We start from the raw sequence: 19,490 nt of genomic DNA on the forward strand, positions 1-19,490 counted from the left end.
CTTTTTTCTCTAGTTTCTAGTAACTTTACAGCCCCGGAAACCTTGGTTTAAAATCTTCATCGGTATTTCTCCACAAGATCACATATTCAACACTAGATAAGCAACATTCAAACGTTTGGCATGGCAACATAAGCAAACGACCCCACAGCTGTCATCACATTTTGAGTCAAAAGTTGATAAACTGTGATTGGTCCACAAAGTATGTGACATCACATTTTTCTAACTGAGCCTCGCCCACTTCAAAGAGATGAGAGAAGTCAAGGACAAAAACACAAATACAGCAAAATCTCATATAAAATAACCAAAACTGTCAAAACTGTTTGAGGTGCCGCTTTTTATTACCTTTGGACAGAGCTAAGCTAGCTGTTTCCCCCTGTTTCCAGTCTTTGTGCTAAGCTACGTTAACCAGCTGCTGGCTTTATCCTGGAGACATGAAAGTGGTATCGATTTTCCAATCAAATGTTTACAAGAAAGCAAACAAGCGTCCAAAAATGTCAAACTTTTCCTTTGAACCTGGCTCAATAAAACCATCTTGTCGGCCCAAGTTATGCTGCATTATTATATCATGTTTATCAGCTGTTTTTATAATAAATGAAGTGTTACAGTAGGACTGTAAAATGCAAATAATAAATGTCAGCCTAGATGACTCACTTACATTATGACAGATAAGGGGAAGTTTTATTGATATAATCACCATTAACCTGGTAGATTGCCGTGTTTATCATGTGTTGAAGCGAAACATCATAATTCATAAAATTAGTCCGCAGTCATCAGTGGAAGTCACCACTTTGTTGATAGTTTGAGAGCGACTTCATGGTGGTAAGTTTAAAAATTTCCCACTTCACATGGGCCACCCAAATGCACCATTACAAAGTGAAACTACAACAGAGAAGAGCATCCTCTGTTGTCCACTTGTTACATGAACATCAGTGTGCAGTTTAATGATAATGTGTTACAGGATTTCTGGGTAATGAAGTTCAACAGCCGCCAGCTTGCTCGATGTTGCCTCATCCAGCCTAAAATATTAAAACTAGTACAACGTAATTTGCTTAGAAACAGAAGTGTTATTGTTATTTTCTCAACAGATACAAATGTTCATTACAGTTTCCCAGAGTCAAAGGCTCAATAGTAATAATTTAAATGATTGTTTAAGTAATTTTTTTCTATATGCAAAAGCATCAAACATCTGATTTCAGCTTCTCAAATGTGAGGACGATGTGAGGGGAGTGTGAGGGGACATTTTTCACTGTTTTCTGACATTTTATGAATCATTATAAAATTGAGCATTAATAAATAGTCAGCCTGTGTCTGTGATGGTTTTGCCTTACATCAAACAACAAATAACGCAGTTAATTAAATAACATATAAAATTAATATTTGACTTTTGGAGCCAGGCAAAGGTTTTGCTCAATAACCAAGAGACAAATATTAGAAAATCACATTCAGTTTAATCTTAGATCATAATCCTCATAACCCTTCTTAAATCCTGTGCAGACTGTGTTTATTATGCTCTATTAGTAATTATCATGCACTCGCAGTGTGCTTATAGTTAGACATTTTGGAAAATATGTATATTTACTGTCTTGTCGAGAGTTAGATGAGAAGAGTGACCCCACTTTCACGTTTGTATGCTAGATATGAAGCTACAGCCAGGAGGCAGTTAGCTTAGCTTAGCTTAAAGAATGGTAACAGGTTACAGGAACATTCTGTCCAAAGATAACTAAATCTGCCTAGCAACACTAAAGTTCACTAATTTGCATGTTAGGCAGATTTTCTTTACCTTTGGAGAGCCAGGCTAGTTGTTTCCCCTTGCTTCTAGTCTTTATGCTAAGCTAAGCTAATTGGCTGCTAGCTGTAGCTTCATGTTAACGTACAGACACAAAAGAGGTATCAATCTTCTCATCTGCCTCTCAGCAAGAAACCAACGCATTTCACATGAACCATAATGTGTGTTTAACTACAGGAAACCGGCCAAACTCTTTACAAAAGTCCAAACATTATAAGTGAGTACAGAGTGAGATATAATTTTAAGGTATTAGCTGAATAATGAGAAGAAAAGAAACTTAAAATGGTCCTGTGGGAATGTGTGTTTGTTACACAAATAATGTCTCACACAGTGTTTAAGTGTAGAAAATTCATTTGGTACAAAATATTGCTCATATTATGTCACAAAATAACATCACAGGATGATAAAAGTTACAAATCCGCTCGATTTAATTATAATAATAACAATAATAATAATAATTTTAATATCAAGCACATTAAAATCGTATGAAACTGTGGATCCCAGTGTAGCCCGCTACAATACAGCGCTGGATGTCATATTCATTCATTTTATTTAGAAAAATACAGTATGTATATTGTACTTCTTTATCAGAGTATCACAGTTATTAATTTCAGTGCTTAGTTCAGCTTTCAACTTCATCCCTAATGGGTACTGAAACATTTTCATGTCAAATTAATAGATATTGAGTCCGGTGGGGGGGGGGGGGGGGGGGCACCACAGGCCTGGGATCAATATAGAAAACATAAAAACATACTGTTGTATGTCCAGCTTAGTTTTTATAGTAAAACAATTTCTTAGTGTTAACAGTCAGAGAACAAGATACAATCACACAAACAAGGGGACATTTAAAGTGCAAACTACATAAAGGATAAAGGGACGGTTTATAAAACAGAGACATCTCAGATGACTCTTAACCTACATATACTTCATCTACCATGAATAGAGCATTTTGCTTCATGACCTTCTGTAGTGTCGTGTTCTTTATTTTTAGCTTAAAGGAAATTCCACTCTCAGATACTCTGAACGTCACAGAATGAGGACATCTGACGTTGTTCCAGTGTCGACACTCATTCACTGATAAGTCTTTATTTTCAAGAACCCCTCATTCAACCTTAAAATACGCTTATTTGCTTTCTTGCTGAAAGTTAAATGACAAGATTGCTACCACTCTCATGGTAAATATAAAGCTACAGCCAGCAGCTGGTTAGCTTAGCTTAGCATAAAAACTGGAAAGAACTGGAAACAGCAAGCTTAGCTCTGTCGAAAGTGACTCTAAAACTCACTAATGATCTAAAACTCCTTCATTTTTGAAAAGAACAACACATTGTGGTTTCACGGGGGGTTATGTGCCAGACTATTTCTTGGCCCGGCATGGTTACTTCCTGGAGTTATAATGTGTACAAATTAAACAAACAAGATAAAGCTTTAGAAGTCTTGGTAGGTGGATTTTGTTACCTTTGTACAGAGCCAGGCTAGCTGCCCCCCCCCGTTTCCAGTCTATAAGCTACGCTAAGCTAACCAGCTGCTAACCAAGAAAGTGAATAAGCGTATTTCCCAAAAAGTAAAACTTTTCCTTGAACATTTTATGGCTTCATTTCAGTCTGGTCTGTTGAGGCTACCGTCACTGGAGAAAACGGTCCGACAGTGTTTTAGTGTGGATTTTTCCTTTTACATTCAATAAACTGATGGTTTGCATGTGGCTTGAGCAGGAAACGCCCCCTGCGTCAGTCATAAGGCTCTAAAGTTGCAGTTCTTGAAATAGCCACTTCTGTAGATACCGACTGCAAGAAACCTTTAGAAGTCCATTTAAAAAGTCCAAACTTCTCGTTTGAAATACAAGGAGAATATTTTCCACAAGAAGTGCTGGTTTCAATAGATTGTCTATTGTATTGTCTTCATTTAGCGGATATTATGGCACATGTTTTCTTGATTGACAGCTGTCTCAGTCTATCAGTCAGACATTGTGGTTGCTTCCTGCATGTCCCATCTCAGCTTCCCCCCTTGATCAAATTTGGATTTATACACTCTTGTAGCAAAGATGGTAGTGATAAACCCAAATCAAGGCTTTAAATAGTCCATTTGGAAGACTTGGGGTGACATAAATACTACATTCATGTTTTTCTACTGTCTCTGGTAAAAAGCACCAACCAGCTCTTGAAATGAAATATGAAAAAATGTGAATTCCTTCATGGTCCTGCATGTGCACTGTTCATTCACATTATGCGCTAAAGCCTCGGTTGTGCTTTCGTTTCCTTGTGTGGCAACATTTAACCAGCAGTCCCAGCACAATCATCATGAGTAACGCCATCACTACAACAATGATAATATAGCTTTGGATGCCTGATCTATGACACATTTCCTGGGTCACCTTCTCGATGTTGACCGGTTCTGAAAACTCCTCGTGAACGCAGGTCACTGTCTCGATGTCGGGGACAACCACGGCTGAGTGCTGGACCATGTGGAGGAAGCCGAGGTTGCTGCAGCAGCTCAGAGGGTTGGAGCCCATGTAGAGGGTTTTTAGTGAGTGCTCCAGAGCGAGCATGGTGCTGTACTCCAGGGTGACCAGGTTGTTGTTCTGCAGGTTTAGTGACTCAATGGAGGACTCTTTGATCCACATAGGTAGAATGGTCAGCTGGTTGGTGGACAGGTCCACGTCTTTGAGACTCCTCAGCGAGGACAGGTCTGTGTTTAGACTGGAAATGTTGTTTTCCCTCAGGAGGAGGTGGACTAGGGAATGCTCTAGACCAGAGAGGGAGTCTTTGTCCATGTCTAAGCCCGGGTTCAGGGACAAGTCTAGCAACTTCAGAGGGGTGTTGGCAAACGCATTCGCAGGCAGAATCCTCAGATTGTTTTCAGAGAGGTACAGGAACTGCAAGTTTGGTAAGGAGGTGAAGGAGACACAATCTGGAGGATCCTGGTGGTTTTGGTCCGAGGCACAGATTTCCAGGTTATTCTGCTGGAGCTGCAGGTGTTTAATATTTGTAAGTCTTTGAAATATTCCATGGTCCAGGGTGGTGAGGTCGTTTCCTTGTAAGAAGAGCTCTTCCAGCGAGGGCAGAGTGTTTTCCCCAAATGTCAGGCTCTGCAGCACATTAAAGCTGAGATTGATAATCTTCACCGTCTGAAGAAGACATTCATTAGTGATAGAAAATGAGCCGATACAGTTATTGCTCACATTCAGGACCTCGAGTGATCCCGTGCAGTAAAAAAAGGACTCTGGTATGCTTTTGAGTTGGTTGTAACTCATGTCCAGGTATCTCAGGTTTTTAAAAATAACGCTTGTCTTTTTTTCAGGATTTCCTGTGACTGCGATGCTCTGAAGTTGGTTTCGTGAAACGTCCAGGTATTCAAGAATGTTGTTTCTAGGCAGAAGAGGAAAGTAAGGCATTTTGTTTTCACTCAGATCAAGATGGAGAAGTTTATACAAATCCACTGATATCGTGCTTTGGAAAAGTTCTATGCTGTTCTTGCTGAGATTGAGCACTTTTAAGTTGCAGAGATTGAAGTCTGTGATGCATGTGATTGAATTCTTGGACAAATCGAGTTCAGTCAGACGATCCAGGGAGTCAAAAGCTCCATCTTCAATCTCCAAGATGACATTATTGTGGAGGCTGATTTTTGTCAAGGACAGAGATCCACTGAAAGTATTTTGTGCTATTTTGGTGATGCTATTGCTATTAAGAGAAAGGTTTGCCAGCGATGGAGAATCAGCCAGGAAATAGTCAGACATTCCTGTGTACAGCCCGTTGCTTGAAAGATCAAGCGACTCTACAGCTGTAAGAGGCCCAATGTTGATTTTGGAGAGAGCGAAAACATTCAGATGATTCCTGGACAGATCCAGGACTTTTAGATCAGTCATGTCTTTGAAGAGTCCCGGCTGGATGAAGTGGATCTTGTTGGAGTGAAGATTCAGATGATGGTAGCTGGTGTGGTAGGCGAGAGTTTCCTGGGTGAGATTTTGCACCTGGTTACGAGAAAGGTCCAGCATTTGGACGCCATGAGGAAGGTTGACGGGGGCGCTTCGAAGACTCAGATCGCTGCAAAACACATCCATCTGGACCTATGAACAAAGACAAACACACAAGTCTGATTATGTCGGCATGCTGCCAGATTGCCTGATCATGACACAATACAGACCAAATGTTTAAAGCGTACGTGGAGGGTCGATTTATGAGTCAGAGTATCTAAGACATGTTCTTGGCAGCGAGACAGTCCTCTGAGGTTTATGATGGTGAAAAGAAACGTTTTACAATGGCTATTTCTCTTTAGATTAACTCAGAAAGTTAACTGCTATTTGATGACTAATGATATAGCTCTCATGCTCAAGTTCTTCAACCAAGAAAACAGCTTTAAAAGAAAGATTTCTCCAGTTTAAAGACAATACAACTCACACCTTTTTTTTACCAAACCCACAGTTTTCGTCATCGTCTCTCCCTTTTTCCCTTAATAGATTCAAATATTTAAGTTACTAAGTGTAGTTTATAATTGAAACCATATGGCCAGAGACCCCCCCTTTGTCCAAAATCAGCTCATAAAACTGTCCCCTTCTCTGTTTTCTCTCTCTGAGGCAAAGTACATTTAGCTTCTCGGCATATTTGTGGTATCCTGAAAGTGGCATTCCTCGTTGCTTACAAGCCGGCCGTAAACAAACACATTGATTTATTCGAGAACTACTGGAGGGCAAAACATCTTGAATCTGTCATCAGACATTGAGGAAAAAAATCAAGAGGTATCTTCATGACTTCTGGTGTTATCAGTGATATATAAGCTGCTTGTGTGGAGCGCAACTGCTTACATTCCTAAAACCTCTGAACTTAAGCCTTTGTTTGTATAACATCTGATGTATGTGTGCGGTGGTTTACATCACGTTTAGTCATAGTAATGCTGCAACAAATGACTACTAGTCCAACAGATGGGAACCAGGACACGAAACACTAATTTATGAATAAGTCATGGTCTATTTTAATATAATACTGACACTGAAACAGTTGTTAGTAGTTGCTGTAATCACTCCTCCTCTCCATATCTATCTAAATCATGTTGGATGAGTCTTCAGCAGTCCAAGTTAAACAAATAAAGTATTTATCCTCTAAGTTTCTGTCCTCCTCCCCAGACTGTGTTTCCTTGCTGAGGAAAAGTTACACAAAGATGGAATTTTACACTTAAAAGACTGAAACTGTCGGATGCCCTGGTGGCATCCCTCGTTCTGACTGCTGTCCACCTGGAACATGTGTGCCCGGAAAGCCTGTCGCGTTACAATGAGCTGTCATCACCAGTCAGCACTGCCACATAAACTGCATATCTAACTGGGTTTTTTTTTTTAGATTTTTATTGCTTTTTTTCCCCCATTTTGATACGAACAAAAAATGGTCCCCCGGGGTGCAGTGGTCCCCTCTTTAGGAACCACTGGTTTAGGGATTTAAGACGCCAACCATGAACCGTGACATCCCTGGTTGAAGGCCAGTTGAGGACCTTTGTATTTTGTTCCTTATCATTATTATTTTTGGCTGTGAGCAGTTTTAGCAACACCTAACATCACTGAGTGGCTCTTCTATCAGCTGCTGCACACAGTAGTGATTCAACCAGTAGCCATTTCATTAAAGCTCTTATACGTATTTGATGGTCTTTCCTGAGAAAAGAAAATTTAAATTTCCACTTAGGACTAAGAACTACTACAGAATTCACCAGAACCTCCAGGGATAAGATGTCACAGTCACAGACTGACGAGTGACATCTGCAGCCTAACACACACAAACACCGAAGCCAAATAATGTTTCATTGTCCAAATATTAACAAGAGTTCAAGAGCTAAAGCTAATAAACCACATCTCAGGTCAAATAAACCATCTGCCTGTAGATAATCTGAAAATACCTCAAGCACCTGATGGGTTAGGAGCCTCATCTCAGTTGCCGTGGGCAACCCATGAAAATATACTAACAACAGATGAAAAAAAACCTACATATATTCAGGATTTATTTAACTAGAAATGTCAGGAATGTGCCCTAGCAGATGCCATAAAACTGAGAAGAATCTGAATTTAAATGTCAAAAGTGTGACTGTCGAACCACTACAAGAAGTGTGCGTCTCTGTTGTTGTCAGGCTTTACTTACAACTTGGCATGCGTGGAGGTGGCGGGGATGGCTTGAGGATGCCGCCACGCAGCTGACCAACAGCGGGAAGAGCAGCTGGAAGGCGGCCATGGTGCTGCAGCACAGGGAGAGTCCAGATCACACCAGTTAGAAACACATGAATGCAGGAAGCATGCTGTAGGTGATATGACTCAAAAAGGGAAGGAAGAGGAAAGTAGCCCTACCTACTGTATGACATGCGAACCTATGACCGTGCTATTTATGCCCTGCGATACAAAAGGGGCTTTCTGTTACTTGTATGCTGTGACATTTCTCTCTTACACTGTTCTACATACTGTATTTAGCTGCAGAACTGGTAGTGCTGAGAACGTATGACTAAGCAAACGAAGCTAAAGGGTTTCTGTGAGTAAATGCTCTGTACTGGTGGGTATTGTTTGGAAACAGAAAAAGCAGAGATTGTTTTGTCTTGGTGAGTCATCTTTTTACGAGACACATGTTCTGTGGCTCGTTATGTTTCGGAAACTTACTAAAATGTCTCCTGATAGGTTCCCTTGAAAAAAACAAACAAAACAGCATGCAAAGTTGCAGAGCAGACAATGTGGGAGTAATTAGCATCGCAGCCATGGTAAGTACCCGCGGGGACGATAAGGACGTGGAAATTTAGGTGAAGCAAAAGAGGTTTGCAGATAGCCAAAACACCCAGTCAGGTTTTTGAATTAGAAGTGGTAGAAATCAAAAGTTTTAGTTTAGTTTATGTGAGATCGTCCCTTCACGTCATGTAAGACCTTCACACATCCACGAGTTTGCTGTCTGTGAGCAAATTCAATTTAATACAGACGTTCATCGCAGTGCTCTCATGTGATGTTTGTGAGTAACTCTAAGCAGACGAAGAGCGCTTAAAATACAAACTCATCATTCATTTAGGGCTGCTGGAAAGCATTTGGATTTGTTGGCAATTTACAGATAGAAATGGGAAACTAATGTTTGTTCAATAAGCACCATAAAAAGATTAAATTTATCTGCTACTTCAGCCAGATCAAAAGCCGCACGGCTTCTTTTTAATGATGTTTGAAGTCGAACACACAAAGTTTATAACAGAACAACTTTTAAACATTTACAGTCTGATAAAAACATTGTGGTCGTTAATCAACAACCAGAAATATCAACGCTCTTTTGTTCCAAGCAAGAAGCTGAACTCCAAGTATACACTTAAGTATAATTCTAAGGTACTTGTACTTTGCTTGAGTATTTCCATTTTGTGCCCCATCATACTTTTACTACACACAAAATTGTACTTATTAAACCAGCTGTTTCCAACCTTTTCTCTTACAAAGAGCAACGTCTGGGTGATGCTCCTCGTCACGAGTTGTTATCAGTTCCACCAAAGAGACATTTCCTCTCTGAACATCTCACATCGTTTCATTTAAATAATGTTCGAGGCCCAAAGAGGTTAAAGTATCCAATAATTCACAAAAAAAGCAAAGATTAGTGAAAACAAATACAAACGTGTCAGAAATGACTTTTTTCCTCTTTTGTCTCCCATTAATCGTCTCCAACCCCTCAGATTTACCTTGAGTCCCTCGAACTGTATGTAAAGCAGTTAAAAGTAGCTCCACCTCGAGCGAAATGCTGCATCAGTATTAACAATCTAATAATGTCATTTATGATAATATATCAATCACAGGGGCCATTTTACTGCAGAACGAGTACTTTTACTTTTGATACTTCAAGTACATTTTGCTAATAATACTAAATGTACAAGTTATTTAACTTGCTTCAGTGGAGCAGAAGGACCACTGTGACTATTTCAAGCGAAGAAAATCAACTTTTATTTTGGCGGTATCACAATCCACAGACTTAGATTTAAGAAAGTAAAATATTCTATATATAGCATTGTATATATATATATATATATAACACAATGTAAAAATACAGATGTTTTATCTGAAACATGTACTTAGATCATCACGTTTTTAATGTAAAATCTTCTCTGCAAACTAGTAACTGATAAGACTTCTGTACTTTTACTTTGGATGCAGGACTTTTACTTGTAAAGGACTAGTTTTACATTGTTTACAAGTACTTCTTCCACCACTCCAATTGGTAAGCATGCACACATACTCCCAACAAGCAGCATCTGCTCCCATAGTCCAGTCCAAGGCTTCCCAGAACCAAACCATGCAACAACAACATGCTTTTTAGAGCTGAACATTTACCTCACTTTCAGCTGATGACTAATCGTCGCAGTGCCTCCTGACCATGTTGATTTCACATCCTCAGCGCACACACCCACCCACTCACAGATCGATAGTTACCGAGCAAACCACCGCAAGCCAAAAGCTCCTCTCAGCTGACTCTTCCCTCCACAGTGCACGGCTCCGGCTGCTGTCCAGCCATCACATCCTGTGAGAATATCCTGCATCGCTCGGCCCTCTTCCCCCCTCCCACTGTTCTCAGGGAAATGCCTTATAAGGGGGGTTGGGAAGTCCAGTTTTATGCTCCACTTCAAGGAGACACAACCCCCCCACCCCCTCCAAAAATACCCTCTATTAATCCTTAAATTTGGAAGGTTTCTTTAGAGAAAGGTTTGGATGTTCTCACACACCAATCTCCATTGGGAATTTGGGGCATTTTAATATGTTTGACCACAAAGCTAAAAGTTCAAAGCATACTTAGTTCTCCAAATGTTTATTATCTTTGACTTTTTTAGGCAACCTTTTATGGATAAATGTTTGAAAAGAGAGACTGTGCTGATATTCCACATCTCCACCCAGAGAGAACAACATGTCAGCAGCAGTTATTGATGGATCTGTCCGCCCATCGGACACGTGTGGGTGTGTTGAAAAATCACACATCCTTTTCAAGTCTGTGGGAGTAAGTCTGGTTTGTCATGTGGATTTTCTCTGGTTCACCGTACTGTAAACAAACAGCACAGTAATTATAATGAGTAAGACCAGTTTACACATACAGACCATTAGCTTTAAATGACTGTACAACTTGTCTGAATGTCTCGACCAGCTGGGAACGTGAAGGAGTACAACTTTCTCCTCATTCAGTGATAACTGCTCAAGACTTCTGTGTTCAACCACAGACTGTACTGCGAGTATTTCAAGTGCAGAAAATCACCTTTTATTTTGGCGGTATCATGAGCTACAAACTGTTTTTGGACTTTAAGATTCTACTTGACAAAATTAAATATGTTTAAAAAGTCGCTAAACTGTGGAAACCATGTATCTCCAAAACATCAACTTTTTAAGTGGTTTATTTAACTTGAGAGTTTTCTCAACCCACAAAAAACACTTCATCCTTCAGTTTATGAGAAAAACTCAAAATCACCAAAACTGGAGACGCATTGTTTTCATGGGTTTTATCAACAAAATGTTCTTAAAGCTGTTTTAATTTCTTTTTTACTTTTTTTGCCACTTGGGGGCAGCACAACAAAACACACTGTAAACACATCATTGCCATAAGCTGATGAACTTTGTCTATTTACTGCTAAAAAAAAGAGTTCTACTGTTGTTTTCTTTTATTATTTAATATTCTGTTTTGCACTTACATCTAAAATAATAACTAATAAAACGTAACCAGCAGCTTTAACAGTCAAATAAATGTTGTGGAGTAAAAAGTTTCCCATACAAGTATAAAGTAGCGTAAATAGAAATAGTTAAAGTGCATGTATCTCAAAATTGTACTTCAATACACTAGTACTAGTCCTATAAAGGACGAAGTATTCAGATCTTCTACTTTGGTAAAAGGAGCAAAATTCTAAAAATGATCTGTTTTTCATCTTGTTCAATTATTTTTCACATTCCTTCTTTTGCAGGTCGATATTATTGTATAAATATGTTTGTGGAAGATTTCAGATATTTTAATTAAATACAAACAGTAATAACACAATGTAAAAATACTCCGACCTCCATACAGAAGTCAACAAATTGAACTCAAAAGTAAAAGTACTCATTATGCAAAATGTGTTGCATATTATTATTATTATAATTATTGATTATGTATAAGTAATATTTTGCAATTGGAGCTAATTTTAACATCTTCATATACTTCACAAAAAACATCCCACAAGGAAGAAGAAGAAGAAGAAGAAGAAGAAGAAGAAGATCTCCATCTGCTGATGAGGACTGTGTAATATGATTGAAAGCTCTGGTAAAAGAGTTCGGATTGTTAATATTTCCGATGTCAAACATGTCAACTTTGATGACTCGTGACTCGAGACCTTAAAAATGAAGTGAGTCCGATCACAAAAGCCACTGGTCAACAGATCCATCTCTATGGCAACCGAGGAAACTTAATCCGCTGATGAAGATGTGGTTCAAAGCTCCTGAATCAATCTAGTAAGTGGGCTTTGAGTTGGGATTGTTTTGTCAAAATACTGCCACCAACGTCAACAATAAACATATACTCATGTTTTGTACATAAAATGACTACAGATGTCATATAAATGAAAAGTACAATATTTGTCTCTGAAATTAAGTGGAGGGCGAAGTAAAAGTACCTCAGAATTGCAAGTACAGTACTAGGATAAACACACTCAGCACATAAAACCATGTGAAACAGAGTAAAGATGATAAATAAATAACAAAAGCGCAGAAGGAGAAGTCTCACCTGGTTCTTCTGAAGTGTCTCGCTCATCACGTCTGGTTTCACATTCACCTTCCTTTCATCCTTCATTATGTTTTATCAGTGGTGTCATGTGTTCACCCACAAACACACACACACACACACACACTCACACACACACCGCTTCATATTACAAATAAAACACACCTTCCTCGGGGGATTGTCCCCTTTTATTTACCGGGATTCCCAGACTTTTTGTTTCCCTTTCCATGCAGCTCAGCGTCGCCCTCGCTGATGGGTGTGTGGAAGGTTTGGGTTTGTTTGTTTTTCCCCAGATATTTGTTTCCTGGAGGGAGACGGTGAGATCAGTGGGATGTTTTTCCAAAAAAGAAATGAATCAGTAATACAAGGAGGGGGAGGAGGGGGAGGAGGGGAGGAGCAGTTGAAAGATCAACTCTGCCTCCTGCTGTTCACACTCACACAGTGCAGCATTTAATGTTTCCCAGTAACTCGCCTCACTGCTTGCAAACTACAACTTTGACATACTTGTACTATACTCGAGTATTTCCATGTTCTACTACTTTATATACTTCTACTCCACCACATCTGAGAGGGAAATATTGTACTTTTTACTCCACTACATGTATTTAACTTCTATTGTTATAGTTCTATAGGATTTATGTTCTTATCATGTACTAATTCATGTCGTGTGTGTATAACTTTAAAAATGTATATCATCTTTTGGGACCTTGAAGGCACCATAATATAACACTCTGAAAATTAGTACTTTAAGTACATTTAGCTGGTATTACTTTTGTACTTTTACTCATGTAGCATTTTGAATGCAGGACTTTTACTTGTAACTGAGTATTTCTACACTGTGATATTGTTACTTTTACTAGTAGAGTACTTCTTCCACCGCTGGTTAATTGTGTTCAATACTTTTGTGGGATGCAAATGGAAACTTAACTTAAACTGACCTAAACATTCATTCAATTGTGTGAAAACATTTTTATATATTTTTCTATAATTAAGAGTTAAATAATTAGTTTAAAATCAATATTTGTGACGTAACAGTTTAGGTGTCAGTTATACTTGTTGGGTTCCTCTGACAATAAAACACTGGGAACAACTCCTGTAAAACATAACGACAGCACACAGGAAGTGACACACACACACACACACACACACACACACACACACACACACACACACTTCAGTGTTATAAAGTAAAACCAGTCTGGGTGCCTTTCGGATGAGTTTTAATGGTCTGTAGGGTGTATATAACATGTATTTACAAAGTCGCGGTTTCGATTCCGGCTTCAGATCTTTGTTCCACATCGTCCCCCTTCGCTTTCTTGTCTGTTTCTACAGAATGAAACACCAAAAAAAAGGGAGTGATTTACGGATTAACTGGGCTGCAGCAGGTTTAATGATGTCAGATGACAGATTAAAATCCCGTGAGTTGTTTGATTTCCATGCATCTTTTTTGTCTGCACTTCATATAAACATATCCCACAACACTACATATATTTCCCACTCGGCATGTTGATAAACAACAATTAGATTAACCTTTTAAAACAAGTTATCAGTCAGTATCAGATTAGTATTAGAAGATGCACCAAAGGCAGACAGACGAATGTAACTGAATACACAAATCTTCCCACCAGATGTTGCCTTAGTTTTTATCAATTTCATGGATGCTTGTGTTCTTTGTAGCTGATTGTATTGTGGTAATTATTACTTTCATCATTCTGTCTGTGCTTGTTTGGTAAATTATTTGCCTTGATTTTGTTTATAAGTTTGTATTTGAACCATTTATTTGGTCATATTTCTTTCGGGTTTTTTTCACATGGAACTTTCTGTTATGCTGCTTTTGCACATGAACACACCACCACCTGTCACACTATAACCATTCCTGTTTTCCTCATATTACACCGATATTGCACATAATACACGTTTTCTGTGTATATGTGTATGTATATCTTCTTTCATTCCTTCCTCAGTGCTACTTTTACAGACTTTATTCTATTTTGTTTTATTGTATTTAAATTTAAAGATTAGTTTATACATTTTGTGTGCAGCGTCGAGGGGGCTACAACAGCATTTCATTGTGCAACCGTATATTATATAATGACAATGAAGCTGAACCATGAACCTATTATCACTTTGTTTTGTCTGTTTTGGAACTTGCTTTCATTATCGCATTAATGTTTTACTTGGAAAATTTGAATGTGCGGCTAAAGCGAATAGATTCCACTTGTGTTTTCTCTAACTTACGTTCTCGACCAGCAGCAGACTTTCCTCGCTGCTACGACTTGTATTTCTTCTTCGGAGAATATAATAATCAGAACAAACACACACATAGTTGGCCAGGAATAGGTTTTATATAAAATTTGAACAGTGGATACAGAGGCGATATTATGTGTATAAAAAAATACATACAATAAAAGGAAAATAAATGAATCTTATCTTTTCTATTTGGAGCAGATGTTCAAGTTAGCTGATGAAATGTAAAAGGCACTAAATGTACAACATTCCAGTTTTAAAGACGTTAAACAAAGGCCAGGGTCATTCTCAAATGAACCAAAATAAGAACAAAAATCACAGGGAATTTGTTGTCTTTGATATGCAAGACATAGTGCAGATTTTACAACATAACATACCAAACAATTCTCAAATAACACACAACTATTTACCATCGAAAAACACGAAGCACGCACGTTAAGACTCGTCGTGAGCGGAGTGCACATCGCAACCTGCATTCGCTCCAAACTTTAAGACACCAACACACCAAACGTTGGTCAAACTGGAAATCTTTCATAATTTATAGTTTACATCACAATTTCTACAACAGCACTAAACACTGCAACATGTCACAATCAGGAGCAAAGCGACCAGCAGTAAAGGTTTGTCGGTATCATACAGGTTGTTTTCTTTTTGATTTGGTGAATACATTGAAATACATGCTAACTAGTAAAATAAAAAACAAAAACAAAAACAAATCGACAGAAAAGACTTGAACGTGAAAGATAGACCTGGAAGACTACAGCGCCTGCATTGTGTGTTGTCACAGCCACAGTCAAGTCAAAATGGACTCCATTAAGATTTTCTTCACTCGGAAGGAAGTTATGAAAATATCTTCAAAGTAAATGAGTGTTTCGCCAAAATGCAGAGAGAGTTTGGAATAAGTTAAAGGATAACTCTGTAAGACATCTGAAATAACTCTGGAGAAGCAACTAATTAAATGTTTGGTCAGGTGTGTACAAAAAAATAACAGTCCAGAGTCGTGCAGACATGTCAGTTATTTATCATTAACTGAAAATATTCCCACATTCTGGATTAATTGTTGTGATATTTGGATGAAACATTCTTGATCTCTTAAGGATGAGAGGATGAATCCTGATCACTCTGTGGCTCCTGACTTCTCGCTGTATTTCCTCTTAAACTAATGACTGAAATCCTGCCAGCTTCAGCTACATTTTGCGATTATCGCTAACATAGCATGCTAAATGCTAGCATGTTGCAACTTAGCATCTGTAAATCTTGTATTTGCTGACATCCTTTGGTTCAACGTCTCACCTTGCTGCAGTGATGTAGAAGTGTACTCAAGGGTATGTCAGTACACCGTGACATCACGCCCCAACACACCCAATCCTGGTATCAAATTCCTCTTTCACATGTCAACATACTAATGTTAGCATGTTAGTAAAATATCAAGCTAAACATTCTTTATTGTTAGCATGCTAACTGTAGGCACATTAAGGCTGAATGCTAATGTAGCACATGATAAAAAAAGATCGTTTTAATAAGTTTTCTCATCTATTGTGTTGTGTCTATTGTTTTTACTGTGTTTTTTAAGTGGCTTTATTTGTAGGACAATAAAGTTAGACTCTATTCTACGCACTGATTAAGTTTTCAGGTTTGTAATGAGCTTTACAGCCATTATGGATACAGACTTTTTTGTCTTGTACAAGGTAAATATTATGAGCACAGCGGTGCATAAACACACTGAAACATTCACAATGATACAATCAAACCTACTTTGGACAAGGAAGCAATACTTGTAAGCAGTAGTTTATGTTAAATTAACTAATCCGCCTGCAACTTTACCATTTTGGTTCACTCTCACCACTCTCATTGTGTCATTTACAGACGGAGTCGGCAGCTCAGGAGTTCAAACAGAGATAAAAGAGAGTAAATATTGAACTTATATTCATCAGGTGGCCACAAACACAACCCCAGATGAATGATAATGTTGCTCTGTATCTGCTGGATGTGTAAACTAGTTCAACATACCAGTTATGATATGTCAATGTTATGTTCACAACTTGTTTCTGCTGCCCTCCAGTGGCCAAATAGAGATGCATCTTTTGGGTTTAATACGAAGGTGGTTTTGAAACAAACATTGTCTTAAAACTCAACAAAGGCCACATTAATTTGGTTTTATGCACACTTTTGTCTAAATAAAGTTTAATTCAAGCCATTTTGAATCGACAGGCTCAACACGTCCTGCAGGCGCTGTATACTGTACGTTGGGTTGTGCGGTGACAAAATAATTAAGACTAAAAATAGAAAACATTAAGCATGCCACCAACTTTCTAGACCTCTACAGCAAAATACTTTCCTTCTCTGGAAAGACATCCACAGCCACACCACACTGGAATGAGTTACAGTAAACAGCACTATATCTTACATGAGCAGGAAGTATATACAAATACTGGTCAACATGGAAATTTACTGCATTCGGAGTCACAAGCTGAAGCTGAAGGCATTTAGACTGGTTGCAACACAAATATCATTCTCGTAGGTCACCGAAACATTAACAAACTAAATCATAACATACATTTGGCCTTTAAATGCTTCGAAACAAAAGAAAACCATACAAATTTGGAATGCATTTTAAAGCTTAAAAGTATCTGAAAGAAACGTATCTAATATATTTGGCCCATTAGTTTGGAAAAAAAAGAGCTTTACACAATAGACAGATGAAAAACAAGGATGGATATTTTCATAATAATGATTGTTATGTTAGTAAATTGCATGCAAACAGTGTATTTTAGCATTTGAGAGATGTTTCACCTCAGTTGAACATTTTAACATGCATATTTCAAAATGAATCAAAACTTAAGCTGGAATAAAACTGCCCAGGTTATCACCACTAGCAGCAAACTTTTTTTTACTCTTTTGAATCACACCTACAAGCAGGAAATCATCTTTTAGTGTGACGCAGAACACAAAAACTCTACCTGGGTTGCATTTCCCGTGTGATCACATGCACTTTTTAAGTAAAGAAAACAAATACAGACACTCAGAGCAAACGAAATGAGTTTAAAAACCAGCAGTTAGGAAACAAAAACTGGTTAAAAACTTGTTCCACTGAGGTGAAAATCAAATGGGAGGCAGTTTATTTTAAAAAAGGTACCACAACAACATGCCAGAACTCTACAGAAAACTGAAGCATTCACAGTAATACAATGTCAGACGGCTTCTTCTGTTTTTATAAGTAAGCTGAGGAGTACCAGATTTAGTGTGTAGTCGTCATTATAACTGCATGCAAACTTACTGAAGGCAATGTAAAATCTAACTCTACATTAAACGCCCCTACAAAACAAGATCACTATGGAACTGCCCAACAGAGGGGGATGAACGGTGGCTTCGGCAGCCCGTTGCACCAGCGATGTGTAAATTCAAAACGTAGCTTAGCTGGAATGTCATTTTAGAGTCGGGCGATAACTTTTTATAGAAAAATAAAAGTTAGTTTACGACTCAAGAGTTGAGATGAAGCTGTAACGCTGGACAGACACTGGACAGATCAAGAGGACTAGCGTTAGCATTGTCACACTCATGATGGACAGTTTAAACAAAAAGATCAATTGTTTTTTTTTTTTTTATTGCACGCATTCTTCCTTCCTTGTCAAAACCTGCCGTCTACATTACCCATAATGCATCTCACCCACCAACTGTTAGGTGTGAGACTTGGGCGATAGCGGCTAGCTAGAATTATGCTGCAAAACAGACTTCTTCTTATCTTCGTCTTTCCATATTCTCTTAACTCTCAAAGTAAAATTGCACAAAGTAAAACGGTCTTTCCCTTTTTTTTTTTTTTTCTCAACAGTGTTGAGGATGCCGCCATCTTCTTTTCTGTGTTTATGTTGAGTGTGAGCACCAGAGTCATGAGCGGATGATTAAACCGCACAGTGTGAACATGGAAGTTGAAACTTGACAGGTGAGTTAATAAATCCAATGTCTGTCCAGCTTCAGCCGTTCATAATTAACTGTCGTCAAGGCGGAACAGGTTATTTATTGTGTAGCACATCGTTCGTGATAACACAAACATTCGGCTGGTGCAACAGCCTGCAGAATCGTTTGTAGGCACAAAGCTATGATTAATAAAATAAAAAGTTTTTTAAACATGTGGAATGATACACTATATTGCCAAAAGTATTCACTCACCCATCCAAATAATTGAAATCAGGTGTTCCAATCACTTCCATGGCCACAGGTGTATAAAATCATGCACCAAGGCATGCAGACTGTTTCTACAAACATTAGTGAAAGAATGGGTCGCTCTCAGGAGCTCAGTGAATTCCAGCGTGGGACTGTGATAGGATGCCACCTGTGCAACACGTCCAGTCGTGAAATTTCCTCGCTCCTAAATATTTCACAGTCAACTGTCAGTGGTATTATCACAAAGTGGAAGCGATTGGGAACGACAGCAACTCAGCCACGAAGTGGTAGGCCACGTAAAGTGACGGAGGGGGGTCAGCGGATGCTGAGGCGCATAGTGCGCAGAGGTCGCCAACTTTCTGCAGAGTCAATCGCTACAGACCTCCAAACTTCATGTGGCCTTCAGATTAGCTCAAGAACAGTGCGTAGAGAGCTTCATGGAATGGGTTTCCATGGCCGAGCAGCTGCATCCAAGCCGTACATCACCAAGTGCAATGCAAAGCGTCGGATGCAGTGGTGTAAAGCACGCCGCCACTGGACTCTAGAGCAGTGGAGACGCGTTCTCTGGAGTCACGAATCGCGCTTCACCATCT

General features: G+C 38.7%; 1 protein-coding gene across 2 annotated transcripts; it reads right to left on the bottom strand.

Annotated features, from left to right (window-relative positions):
* Window positions 1-1,044: 1,044 nt before the first annotated feature.
* On the bottom strand, window positions 1,045-10,202 carry lrrc32 (leucine rich repeat containing 32). 2 transcript variants are annotated; one of them, XM_070917565.1, is made up of 3 exons: window positions 10,092-10,202; window positions 7,897-7,990; window positions 1,045-5,846 (listed from the first exon to the last, which is right to left on the bottom strand). In XM_070917565.1, the coding sequence occupies exons 2-3, from the start codon at window positions 7,984-7,986 to the stop codon at window positions 4,005-4,007; spliced, it is 1,932 nt and encodes a 643-aa protein (XP_070773666.1). In that variant the 5' UTR covers window positions 7,987-7,990; window positions 10,092-10,202; the 3' UTR covers window positions 1,045-4,004. The 2 variants fall into 2 exon arrangements, with proteins under 2 accessions (XP_070773666.1, XP_070773667.1); XM_070917566.1 differs by having other exon boundaries at window positions 10,097-10,127.
* Between the last annotated feature and the right edge of the window lie 9,288 nt (window positions 10,203-19,490).

Source organism: Enoplosus armatus, chromosome 13 (genome assembly GCF_043641665.1).
Source record: "Enoplosus armatus isolate fEnoArm2 chromosome 13, fEnoArm2.hap1, whole genome shotgun sequence".
Classification (NCBI taxonomy): domain Eukaryota; kingdom Metazoa; phylum Chordata; class Actinopteri; order Centrarchiformes; family Enoplosidae; genus Enoplosus; species Enoplosus armatus.

Excerpts from the sequence above, each read along its gene's own strand:
- lrrc32 (XM_070917565.1), bottom strand. The coding sequence starts at position 7,986 with ATGGCCGCCTTCCAGCTGCTCTTCCCGCTGTTGGTCAGCTGCGTGGCG. Across the intron at positions 5,847-7,896 it reads ACCTCCACGCATGCCAAGTT|GTCCAGATGGATGTGTTTTG; the intron begins GTAAGTAAAGCC and ends CTTTGTTCATAG.